Genomic DNA, 12,587 nt, shown 5'->3' on the forward strand with positions numbered 1-12,587 from the left:
TTGATGATGGCCATTCTGACTGGTGTGAGGTGATACCTCATTGTAGTTTTGATTTGCATTTCTCTAATGATTTGTGATGTTGAGCATCCTCTCATATGTTTGTGGGCAATCCGTATATCTTCTTTGGAGAAAAGTCTATTTAGGTCTTCCACCCATTTGTGGATTGGGTTGTTTGTTTTTTTGATATTGAGCTGCCTGAGCTTCTTGTATATATTGGAGATTAATCTTTTGTCAGTTGCTTCATTTGCAAATATTTTCTCCCATTCTGACGGCTGTCTTTTCATCTTGTTTATGGTTTCCTTTGCTGTGCAAAAGCTTTGAAGTTTCATTAGGTCCCATTTGTTTAATTTTGTTTTCATTCCCATTTCTCTAGGAGCTGGTTCCAAAAGGATCTTGCTGTGATTTATGTCATAGAGTGTTCTGCCTATGTTTTCCTCTAACAGTTTTACAGTGTCTAGCCTTAAATTTAGGTCTTTCATCCATTTTGAGTGTATTTTTCTGTACGCTGTAGGAAATGTTCTAATTTCATTCTTTTACATGTGGCTGTCCAGTTTTCCCAGCACCATTTATTAAAGAGGCTGTCTTTTCTCCATTGTATATTCTTGCCTGCTTTATCAAAAATAAGGTGACTGTATGTGCATGGGTTTATCTCTGGGCTTTCTATCCTGTTCCATTGATCTATATTTCTGTTTTTGTGCCAGTACCATACTGTCATGATGACTGTAGCTTTGTACTATAGTCTGAAGTCAGGAAGCCTGATTCCTCCAGCTCTGCTTTTCTTTTTCAATATTGCTTTGTCTATTCAGGGTCTTTTGTGTTTCCATACAAATTGTGAAATTTTTTATTCTAGCTCTGTGAAAAATGCTGTTGGTAGTTTGATAGGGATTGTATTGAATCTGTAGATTGCTTTGGGTAGTATAGTCATTTTCACAACTTTGATTCTTCCAATCCAAGAATATGGTATATCTCTCCATCTGTTTGTACCATCTTTAATTTCTTTCATCAGTGTCTTATAGTTTTCTGCATACAGGTCTTTTGTCTCCTTAGGTAGGTTTATTCCAGTTATTTTATTCTTTTGGTTGCAATGGTAAATGGGAATGTTTCCTTAATTTCTCTTTCAGATTTTTCATCATTAGTATATAGGAATGCAAGAGATTTCTGTGCATTAATTTTGTATCCTGCTATTTTACCAAATTCATTGATTACCTCTACTAGTTTTCTGGTACCATCTTTAGGATTTTCTATGTATGGTATCATGTCATCTGCAAACAAACAGTGACAACTTTACTTCTTCTTTTCCAGTTTAGATTCCTTTTATTTCTTTTTCTTCTCTGATTGCTGTCACTAAAACTTCCAAACCTATGTTGAATAATAATGGTGAGAGTGGGAAACCTTGTCTTGTTCCTGATCTTAGTGGAAATGGTTTCAGTTTTTCACCATTGAGAATGATGTTGGCTGTGAGTTTGTCATATATGGCCTTTATTATGTTGAGGTAAGTTCCTCTATGCCTACTTGCTGGAGGGGTTTTATCATAAATAGGTATTGAATTTTGTTGAAAGATTTTTCTCCCTCTATTGAGATGATCATATGGTTTTTCTCCGTCAGTTTGTTAATATGGTTTATCACATTGATTGATTTACATATATTGAAGAATCCTTGCATTCCTGGGATAAACCCCACTTGATCATGGTGTATGATCCTTTTAATGTGCTGTTGGATTCTGTTTGCTAGTATTTTGTTGAGAATTTTTGCATCTATGTTCATCAGGGATATTGGCCTGTAGTTTTCTTTCTTTTTGACATCTTTGTCTGGTGTTGGTATCAGGGTGATGGTGGCCTCATAGAATGAGTGTGGGAGTGTTCCTCCCTCTGCTATATTTTGGAAGAGTTTGAGAAGAATAGTTGTTAGCTCGTCTCTAAATGTTTGATAGAATTCGCCTGTGAAGCCATCTGGTCCTTGGCTTTGTGTGTTGCAAGATTTTTAATCACAGTCTCAATTTCACTGCTTGTGATTGGTCTGTTTATATTTTCTATTTCTTCCTGGTTCAGTCCCTGAAAGTTGTGCTTTTCTAAGAATTTGTCCATTTCTTCCAGGCTGTCCATTTTACTGGCATACAATTGCTTGTACTAATCTCTCATGATCCTTTGTTTTTCTGCAGTGTCAGTTATTACTACTCCTTTTTCATTTCTAATTCTATTGATTTGAGTCTTCTCCCTTTTTTTCTTGGTGAGTCTGCCTAATGGTTTATCAATTTTGTTTATCGTCTCAAAGAACCAGCTTTTAGTTTTTATTGAACTTTGCTACTGTTTTCTTCATTTCTTTTTCATTTATTTCTGATCTGATTTTTATAATTTCTTTCCTTCTGCTAACTTTGGGGGTTTTTTTGTTCTTCTTTCTCTAATTGCTTTAGATGTAAGATTAGGTTGTTAATTTGAGATGTTTCTTGTTTCTTGTGGTAGGATTGTATTGCTATAAACTTCCCTCTTAGAACTGCTTTTGCTGCATCCCATGGGTTTTGGGTCGTCATGTTTTCATTGTCATTTGTTTCTAGGTATTTTTTGATTTCCTCTTTGACTTCTTCAGTGATCTCTTGGTTATTTAGTAGTGTACTGTTTAGTCTCCATGTATTTGTATATTTTACAGATTTTTTTCCCTGTAATTGATATCTAGTCTCATAATGTTGTGGTCGGAAATGATACTTGATATGATTTCAATTTTCTTAAATTTACCAAGGCTTGATTTGTGACCCAAGTTATGATGTATCCTGGAGAATGGTCCTTGAGCACTTGAAAAGAAAGTGTATGCTGTTATTTTGGGATGGAATGTCTTATAAATGTCAATTAAGTGCATCTTGTTTAATGTATCATTTAAAGCTGGTTTCCTTATTTATTTTCATTTTAGATGATCTGTCCATTTGTAAATGTGGGGTGTTAAAGTCCCCTACTATGATTCTGTTACTGTCAATTTCCCCTTTTGTGGCTATTAGCATTTGCCTTATATATTGAGGTGCTCCTATATTGGGTGCATAAATATTTACAATTGTTATATCTTCTTCTTGGATTGATCCCTTGATCATTATGTAGTGTCCTTCTTTGTCTCTTGCAATAGTCTTTATTTTAAAGTCTATTTTGTCTGATATGAGAATTGCTACTCCAGCTTTCTTTTAATTTCCATTTGCATGGAATATCTTTTCTCATCCCCTCACTTTCAGTCTGTATGTGTTCCTAGGTCTGAAGTGGGTCTCCTGTAGACAGCATATATAGAGGCCTTGTTTTTGTATCCATTCAGCCAGTCTATGTCTTTTGGTTGCAGCATTTAATCCATTTACATTTAAGGTAATTATCAATATGTATGTTCCTAGTACCATTTTCTTAATTGTTTTGGGTTTGTTATTGTAGGTCTTTTCCTTCTCTTGTGTTTCCTTCCTAGAGAAGTTCCTTTAGCATTTGTTGTAAAGCTGGTTTGGTGGTGCTGAATTCGCTTAGCTTTTGCTTGTCTGTAAATGTATTAATTTCTCTGTCAAATCTGAATGAGATCCTTGCCAGGTGGAGTAACCTTGGTTGTACGTTTTCCCTTTCATCACTTTAAATATGTCCTGCCACTCCCTTCAGGCTTGCAGAGTTTCTGCTGAAGGATCAGCTGTTAACCTGATGGGGATTCCCTTGTAGTTTATTTGTTGTTTTACCCTTGCTGCTTTTAGTATTTTTTCTTTGTATTTAATTTTTGACAGTTTGATTAGTATGTGTCTTGGTGTGTTTCTACTTGGATTTATCCTTTATTTGACTCTCTGTGATTTCCAGACTTAACTATTTCCTTTCCCATATTAGGGTAGTTTTCAACTATAATCTCTTCAAATATTTTCTCAATCCTTTTCCTTTTCTCTTCTTCTTCTGGGACCCCTATAATTCGAATGTTAGTGAGTTTAATGTTGTCCCAGAGGTCTCTGAGACTGTTCTCAATTGTTTTTATTCTTTTGTCTTTATTCTGCTCTGCAGTAGTTATTTCCCCTATTTTATCTTCCAGGTCAGTTATCCATTTTTCTGCCTCAGTTATTCTGCTACTCTTTCTTTCTAGAGAATTTTTAATTTCATTTATTGTGTTGTTCATCATTGTTTGCTCTTTAGTTCTTCTAGGTCCTTGTTAAACGTTTCTTGTATTTTTCCATTCTATTTCCAAGATTTTGGGTCATGTTTATTATCAATACTCTGAATTCTTTTTCAGGTAGACTGCCTATTTCCTCTTCATTTATTTGGTCTGGTGGCTTTTTACCTTGCTCCTTCATCTGTTGTCTGTTTCTTTGTCTTCTCATTTTGCTTAACTTACTGTGTTTGTGGTCTCCTTTTTGCAGGCTGCAGGTTCATAGCTCCTATTGTTTGTGGTGTCTGCCCCCAGTGGCTAAGGTTGGTTCAGTGGGTTCTGTAGGCTTCCTGGTGGAAGGGACTAGTGCCTGTGTTCTGGTGGTTGAGGCTGGATTTGTCTTTCTGGTGGGCAAGTCCACACCCAGTGGTGTGTTTTGGGGTGTCTGTGACCTTATTATGATTTTAGGCAGCCTCACTGATAACGGATGAGGTTGTGTTCCTGTCTTTCTATTTTTTTGGCATAGGATGTTCAGCACTGTAGCTTGCTGTTTATTGAGTGGAGCTGGGTCTTAGTGTTGAGATGGAGATCTCTGGGAGAGCTTTTGCCGTTTGATATTACGTGGAGCCAGGAGGTCTCTAGTGGACCAATGTCCTGACCTCAGCTCTCCCACCTTCTCAGCTCAGAAGAAAAGGAAGAAAAAAAGAAAGAAACATAGGAATAAAATAAATAAAATAAAATAACTAAGAAATAATTATTTAAAATAAAATAATTAAAAAGTAATAAAAAAGAAAAAAAAGGAAAGAGAGCAACCAAATGAAAAAACAAATATACCAATGATAACAAGTGCTAGAAACTATACTAAAAAAAAAAAATGGACAGACAGAAGCCTAGGACAAATGGTCAAATCAAAGCTATAAGACAAAATCACACACAGACGCATACACATACACACTCACAAAAAGAGAAAAAGGAAAAAAATATATATATATTGTTGCTCCCAAAGTCCACTGCCTCAATTTGGGATGATTCGTTGTGTATTCAGGTATTCCACAGATGCAGGGTACATCAAGTTGATTGTGGATATTTAATCCGCTGCTCCTCAGGCTGATGGGAGAGATTTCCCTTTCTCTTCTTTGTTTGCACAGCTCCCGGGGTTCAGCTTTGGATTTGGACCCACCTCTGCCTGTAGGTCGCCTGAGGGCGTCTGTTCTTTGCTCGGATAGGACGGGGTTAAAGGAGTTGCTGATTCAGGGGCTCTGGCTCACTCAGGCCGGAGGGAGGGAGGGGCACGGAGTGCTGGGCGAGTCTGCGGCGGCACAGGCCAGAGTGACGTTGCACCAGCCTGAGGCGTGCCGTGCGTTCTCCCGGGGAAGCTGTCCCTGGATCACGGGACCCTGGCAGTGGTGGGCTGCACAGGCTCCCGGAATGGGTGGTGTGGATAGTGACCTGTGCTTGCACACAGGCTTCTTGGTGGTGGCAGCAGCAGCCTTAGCGTCTCATGCCCGTCTCTGGGGTCCATGCTTTCAGCCGCGGCTTGCGCGCGTCTCTGGAGCTCCTTTAAGCAGCGCTCTGAATCCCCTCTCCTCGCGCACCGGGAAACAAAGAGGAAAGAAAAAGTCTTCTTCCCAGACTTTTCCCCAGACTCCCCGGACTCCCTCCCGGCTAGCCATGGTGCACTAACCCCCTGCAGGCTGTGTTCACGCCGCCAACCCCAGTCCTATCCCTGCGCTCCGACCGAAGCCCGAGCCTCAGCTCCCAACGCCGCCCGCCGCGGCGGGTGAGCAGACAAGCCTCTCCGGCTGGTGAGTGCCGGTCGGCCCTGATCCTCTGTGCGGGAATCTCTTGGCTTTGCCCTCCACACCGCTGTTGCTATGCTCTCCTCCACGGCTCCAAAGCTTCCCCCTCAGCCACCTGCAGTCTCCGCCCGCGAAGGGGCTTCCTAGTGTGTGGAAACCTTTCCTCCTTCACGGCTCCCTCCCACTGGTGCACGTCCCTATTCTTTTGTCTCTGTTCTTCCTTTTTTCTTTTGCCCTACCCAGGTACGTGGGGAGTTTCTTGCCTTTTGGGAGGTCTGAGGTCTTCTGCCAGTGTTCAGCAGGTGTTCTGTAGGAGTTGTTCCATGAGTAGATGTATTTCTGATGTATCTGTGTGGAGGAAGGTGATCTCTGCGTCTTACTCTTCCACCATCTTGAAGGTCTCCTTGAGTGAGATTAACAATATCTATCATCATAATTTGCTTTTGTTATTTTTTGCAATAACATTCTAGAATTTGGCCGTTATCAAGGTCTCAGGGATATCCATAGAGAATATCAAGTGGTTAACATTAATTCACTTAAAATGTATTTTTAACAACAGGAGATGAAACAGAGTTTTCAGTTAATCAGGGGCCTTGGTCCCCTGAGTGTTTGGGTTAATTTTCCTGGTGGTTAAATCTTTTAAATCTTTTGAGATGCTTATGTCCTATCTAATACAAAAAGATCTTGGAGGCTGCTGAGAAAGTTAAATATCATGCAATACAATAAAAAACAAAGTAACTAGGACAAAAATAATAGTGAGATTAAGCTATAGTGTTGCATCCTACTGGTTACAAATTCAGTCACATGAACACAATTCTTCTTGTTATCTGTGAGTTGTTGGTCAAGTGATTTATTCTTGCTAAGCCACGAAAAGGAGTAATTCTCAGTAAAAAAAAAAAAAAAAAGTGATATTAATACTTAACCACATAACAATTGTAGTGGGAATTATAGAGATAATATACAGACAGCCCTGTCAAAGTGTCTGGATCAGAAAGGGCAGAATAAATTTTAGCTAGCCATAATTTTCATAATCCAACACATTTACTGGTGATAGATTTTAATTTCCGCTCTGAGTTTCTAAAGACCAAAGCAAGGAGGGAACATAATCCATTTTCAAGATTTGAGATGCTTTTAAAATCTGAAATAAATGTTTCTTGCATAAAATGTGATGTGGTGGGCAAGACCATAGTGATATTCTCACAACAAATTCACATCACATCTCTCAATGAGAAATAATATTTTAACTAACGAGGCGTATCCACAGCATCCACCTGGATTGTAGGAGATGATTCTACAGTCTTTCCCTTGGGTTCTTTTATTGGCATCACTGATGATGTTTTGCTTTTACTAATTTGCAGTCACCACGTTGCTTGTTTCTGTTTAAATGCTTGTCCTTTATGCATAGCTAATACATAGCTGGTTATTCCTCATCTTTGGGGGCTTTTTACCCTTCCTCAGCATATAATCCTGCATCAAGACCTTCCTTTCATTCTGTTTTTGCACACAGAATATCCTGCTTACTAAGATTCAATTTTGCATTTTAGGTTGATCTTCAAGATGCCAGCCACTCATCTCCTCTAACATTCTTCAATCCTGAGGATAACATCTTCTCTAGACCTCATAACTAAATTTACTTTCTATTTCTCCTCAGGTCATTACTGAGAATGCTAAATAACAAATTTGTTTCTTATTTTCTCATACAGAAAGTAGATACCAGGTGAAAAGAGACAGAAGCTGTGTTACACACACGTACACACACAGAGAAATTGCTTCTTTTTGCCCACATGTGTGAACTCTGGGAAATGAAAACTTAATACAATGTACCATGGGACACACAATTCTGATTTCATGAGATTAATGAATCACGAAGTTCCTTTCAAAGATATGTGAGGATACATACATGGACTCCAAAAGAGAGAGCTCATAACTAGCATAACCATTCCCATGCAAGAATTACGGTGTTAGTGGAAAAAAAAAAACATCACCAGAGTGGCTGGCATGGAAGACCCCAAGAAGTTTCAAAGATGTGACATACTTGTCAGTATCATGGAGGATGACACAAAGGGTGTCATTGGTATATGTACGGAAAATAATGCAGGGGGAGAGGAGGGAATGTGGGTCAGGAGCAGTCAGGCTAGTATTTTAAAGATAAGATGAAAAGGCAAAATGCCCTCAGAAACTGTGAAAGGGGTCTGAAACCAGCAGTATGAACACTAATGGGGCAATTGAAAGGCCAAGCACTGTCCTTTGTACCCCTCAAACCCAGAGGGCCACAGTCTCCTCTGCTGACTGACCTCTTCCTTGATTCTTTGTTCATAAAGCCACAACCTGCAGGCCACAGAGCATCCTTTATCTATGTGGAGAAGATGGGGCAACAGGGAAGGGCCCTTCACTGCCTATTCAGTCATATTTGTATTTTATCAATATATATAAATTCAAGTTCTAAGAGCCTTTTTTGAAAACCTGTTCCTTTCTTACATTCTTTCCCTATATGGTTCAATAGGTAGTTTTCAGTCACTATTCAATATGCAAAGAGTTGCTGCTAGTCACTATTTCTTAGAGTTTATCATTACACTTGCCATTGGTTCAGAGGATTGACTATTAATCTGAGGCACAAAGCACAGGGACCCAGATAGCCATACTTTGTATACCACAGGCCATTGCATCCTTCCTCCCATAACCTATCTTGTTGATAATGGTTCACTCTGTGTGAGCAGCCAGCTAAGTGTAATCTAGACCCCAAATCAGTGTCACCAACCCCTGGAACATGTGACATTCTGTTCGGTTTGACCCATCAGTCAGCTGTTGGTTCACATTACCACCTCCTAAGCTGGCCCAGGAGTAATTCTTGGCACTTTGTCACCATCCTTGCCCACCTTCAGTTTTTATCCATCACTCCTGTACCTAAAGAAAAGGTAAAGTTGGTTGATGTTTTAGAACTGGAGAAAAGTTCACCTTCCGAATAAGCTTAAAAAAAAATTTGTCTCTTCCTTTTGTCTCTGTGTCTAAATGGTCATGCGTTGCTAATTATAACCAGCAAACTTAAATTTAGAAATAATGTTATCATTTGTTACATTGAAAACAGTATTATGTTACATTGTCATGATCATGATTTATATTCTAAGAAAGAATATAGCGATCACAATATTAGGATCTCCCAAGGTACTAAAAAGACCTTGGGGGCTTCCCTGGTGGCACAGTGGTTGAGAGTCCGCCTGCCAATGCAGGGGACACGAGTTCGTGCCCCGGTCCGGGAGGATCCCACATGCCGTGGAGCGGCTGGGCCCGTGAGCCATGGCCGCTGGGCCTGCGCGTCCGGAGCCTGTGCTCCTCAAAGGGAGAGGCCACAACTGTGAGAGGCCCGCGTACCACAAAAAAAAAAAAAAAAGACCTTGGTACTCTCTAAATGTACTGAAAAAATATATACAAAGTTACATATGCAACAAATATTTAATAACTGCCTGTTATATCCAGGATCTATGTTAATTGCTGGGAATACAACGTTAAATGATATTCAGTATTAGTCTTCTAGAAGCCTATATACTAAGATACATAGTATAGATGGAAAGATCCAAAGAATGTGCCTCAGGTTAGACTCTTCTTTCTCTGTGCCTCAGTTTCCCCATCTATAAACTAGGGATTGAAATAGAACAGAGTATTTCCAATTTTTAAAAAACAATTTTTCTTCCCAATATTGTTCCAGTAAAATCATATTTAAAACTTCCATAGATGAAACATATAAAGTGATTGACCTATGAACTGTAACAGAAAAATAGTTTAATATGTAAAAGCTGCTGTTTTAAAGAATAAAGAATGACTTTATTTTCCTAAACAAATTTTAACTGGAATTTCTCAGAAACATTTATTTTAAATTAATTTGAATCAATTCTGGCACTTATGTAGTAAGATTTCAAAAAATTCTTGCTAAATGAATATGTGAAAAAAACAAATGAGTACATTGTACCACAGATAACCTTAATATCTTCTGTACATGTGTTTGGATTCTTTAATATTGTATTTCAGAAATATCTTCCAAGATAAAGTGACCCTTACAAATGTAAATAGATACTTCATGACTTCTATATTTTAACTTTTGCTCTTTGAAAAATAGATTAGACGATAAAGGCCAAGTGGTTCGCATCAACTTCAATAATGCAACTAGAGACACAATATTTGACGTACCTGTTGAAAAAGTTCAGCCTTTTTATGCTGCTCTGAAGGAGTTTGTTGACCTCATGAATTGTAAAGAATTCAAGTTTACTTTCAAGATGAATCCAGGTCAGTGAACACATTTTCTCAGACAACTGAAAGAATGGATTTTCTTCAACCTTAACCATTTAGCACAATATCTAGAGCAGTGTTTCTCAAACATGGCATGTGGAACACTAACAACAGAGTCTTGGTGAGCAGCCAGCTTGCTTAAATAGCAGACTCCTGGCCCCTACCCTTCCTCTAAATTGACTCTCCAGACTTTAAAATACTCATTTTACTAAGTCCCTAGGTAATCCTTAAGCACACCAAAATTTAATAACCTCTAACCTAAAGAATAAATATTGAAAGACAAGCTACAGACCAAATAAAATCTCATGTCTGATATGAAGACTGATGACTTATATTTTCTATTTTGATAGCCAATCAACACAAACTGAAACCTGTACTTAATTTTTCTATCTTGGTAAATAAATAAAATTATCTCCATGAGCCTCACTCTAAAGTACATGAGTAGGGTTTACTCATTACGCTTATCTGATCTGGCAAACATGGTGCTACCTGAAATAAAGTAGTACTTGAAGTATTCCAGCCACTTGGATAAAGGAGCAGAAAGCACTATGGTTTGTCTGGACCATCTCTACTCAATAAAGTGACATCAAACTTGAGGCTTTTGATATCTAAAATAAAAAGCATAATTTCTCCCTCCTGCTGATTGGGTCAAGTGGAAGATACTTTTCATGTGTGATTATTTTTTGAATTGATCTTTGGTATAATAAGGTAATACTAGAAATCTCCATAAATCAGCTGCTATGAAGTCAACACCAAGTTGAGTTTAAGAGCAGCAACATGTAAAATGGAAATACCGTGAGAGAAAAATACCCCCAAAATAGGAGTTGGAATTCAAGCTTCAGCATTCAATGGCAGTGTATCTCCTGGCAAGTGCCTCAACTGCTCAGAGCTTCAGTTTTCTCATGTATGAAAATATGAGATAATACTCTCCTTTCAAGATTTTTATGAGGCATAGAAATTATGTACATAAAATACTAGGAACATGAAAGACAAACCAAGAATGTCACTACCCTTATAATTGTTTGAAGCTGTTAAAGTAGAAATAAATACTTCTTAAGTCAGGAGGAGAAAAACAAATACCATATGATACCACTTATATGTGGAATCTAAATTATGACACAAATGAAACAGACTCACAGACATAGAGAACAGACTTGTGGTTGTAAATGGGGAGAAGGTTGGGGAAAGGGATGGATTGGACATTTGGGGTTAGCAGATGAAACCTATTATATATAGAATGGATGAACAATAAGGTCCTACTATATATCACAGGGAATTATATTCAATATCCTGTAATAAACCATAATGGAAAAGAATATAAAAAAGAGTGTATATATAACTGAATCACTTTGCTGTACAGCAGAAATTAACACAATATTATAAATCAACTATACTTCAATTTAAAAAAAAACACTTCTGAGTAAGAGATAAGTAACCATCAGGAAGAACAATTCAAAGGTTTTATACAGAGATAATACTTTAAGTAAGAATTATAAAAGTGTCTACAAGGGCCCCCCAAGCTATGTAGTTCAAATGTCAAAAGTTCTAAAGCAGTCTCCATTCAGTGGGCCTGATTTGTATGAAAAAGCAAATGCGCAGTTTCATGTAAAGAAATAAACATATTGCGTCTTGATGTGAACCAAGTAGCAATGCTGTTTTGCAGTTTACATTTTCTAGCTCAGCAAATCATTTACACATAGAATTATATTCATATTGAACAAAATCTTTTGTCTAGGTGATGTGATTACCTTTGATAACTGGCGCTTACTTCATGGCCGACGGAGCTATGAAGCAGGAACTGAGATATCCCGCCATCTAGAAGGAGCTTATGCCGACTGGGATGTGGTCATGTCAAGGCTTCGTATCTTAAGGCAGAGTGTCCGGAATAGAAACTGAATCTCCTGTCGATAAGATTCCAGTGAGTGTATTTTATAAGATATGGCAAGGTTATTTGTCTTCACAGGCCATGAGCCATGTCTGTAACACATTAACTTCTTTAACACAAGAGTTCTCTTTTGTAGTCATATACACTGCCAACTTTTTAGATGTTGTAGCCATGCTCTCTCTTTTTCAAATAAAGCATCTCTTCTGTCCAATTGCATGTATGATGTAATTTCTTTTGCCCATCTGTGAAAGTCTCCAGAATGCCTTCAAATAGTATTGTATCAAAGTCTTTCTTCAAGTAAGGCTTCTTTTAAATAAAGCTTTTGTTTCAAATAAAGGTTGCGTTTCAAATAAAACATCTCAAAACATGTTTCTGCTCTGTTGCCTGGAGGGTCTCATTTTTCGTGACTGCATATGACTGTCTTTAGCATGCGTGGGAAGAGGCTTCATATTTTCAAAGATCTCTTTTGTTTACTCTTATTACAGAATTACATGACCCCAATTTCCAGACCTCACCAACCTGGTGATCTCAGCATTTCTTTTAAT

At 38.1% G+C, this 12,587-nt stretch overlaps 1 protein-coding gene across 1 annotated transcript in view; it reads left to right on the forward strand.

The window, feature by feature from the left end:
* The window catches only part of BBOX1 (gamma-butyrobetaine hydroxylase 1), a 74,229-nt gene extending 61,855 nt beyond the window's left edge, over positions 1-12,374 (forward strand). The window contains exons 7-8 of the mRNA XM_065882174.1: positions 9,988-10,154; positions 11,893-12,374. Of these exons, the coding sequence (XP_065738246.1) occupies positions 9,988-10,154; positions 11,893-12,053 (328 nt within the window). The 3' untranslated portion in view covers positions 12,054-12,374. The remainder of the gene's footprint in view (positions 1-9,987; positions 10,155-11,892) is intronic.
* Positions 12,375-12,587: the final 213 nt, after the last annotated feature.

Source organism: Phocoena phocoena, chromosome 8 (assembly GCF_963924675.1).
Source record: "Phocoena phocoena chromosome 8, mPhoPho1.1, whole genome shotgun sequence".
NCBI lineage: Eukaryota > Metazoa > Chordata > Mammalia > Artiodactyla > Phocoenidae > Phocoena > Phocoena phocoena.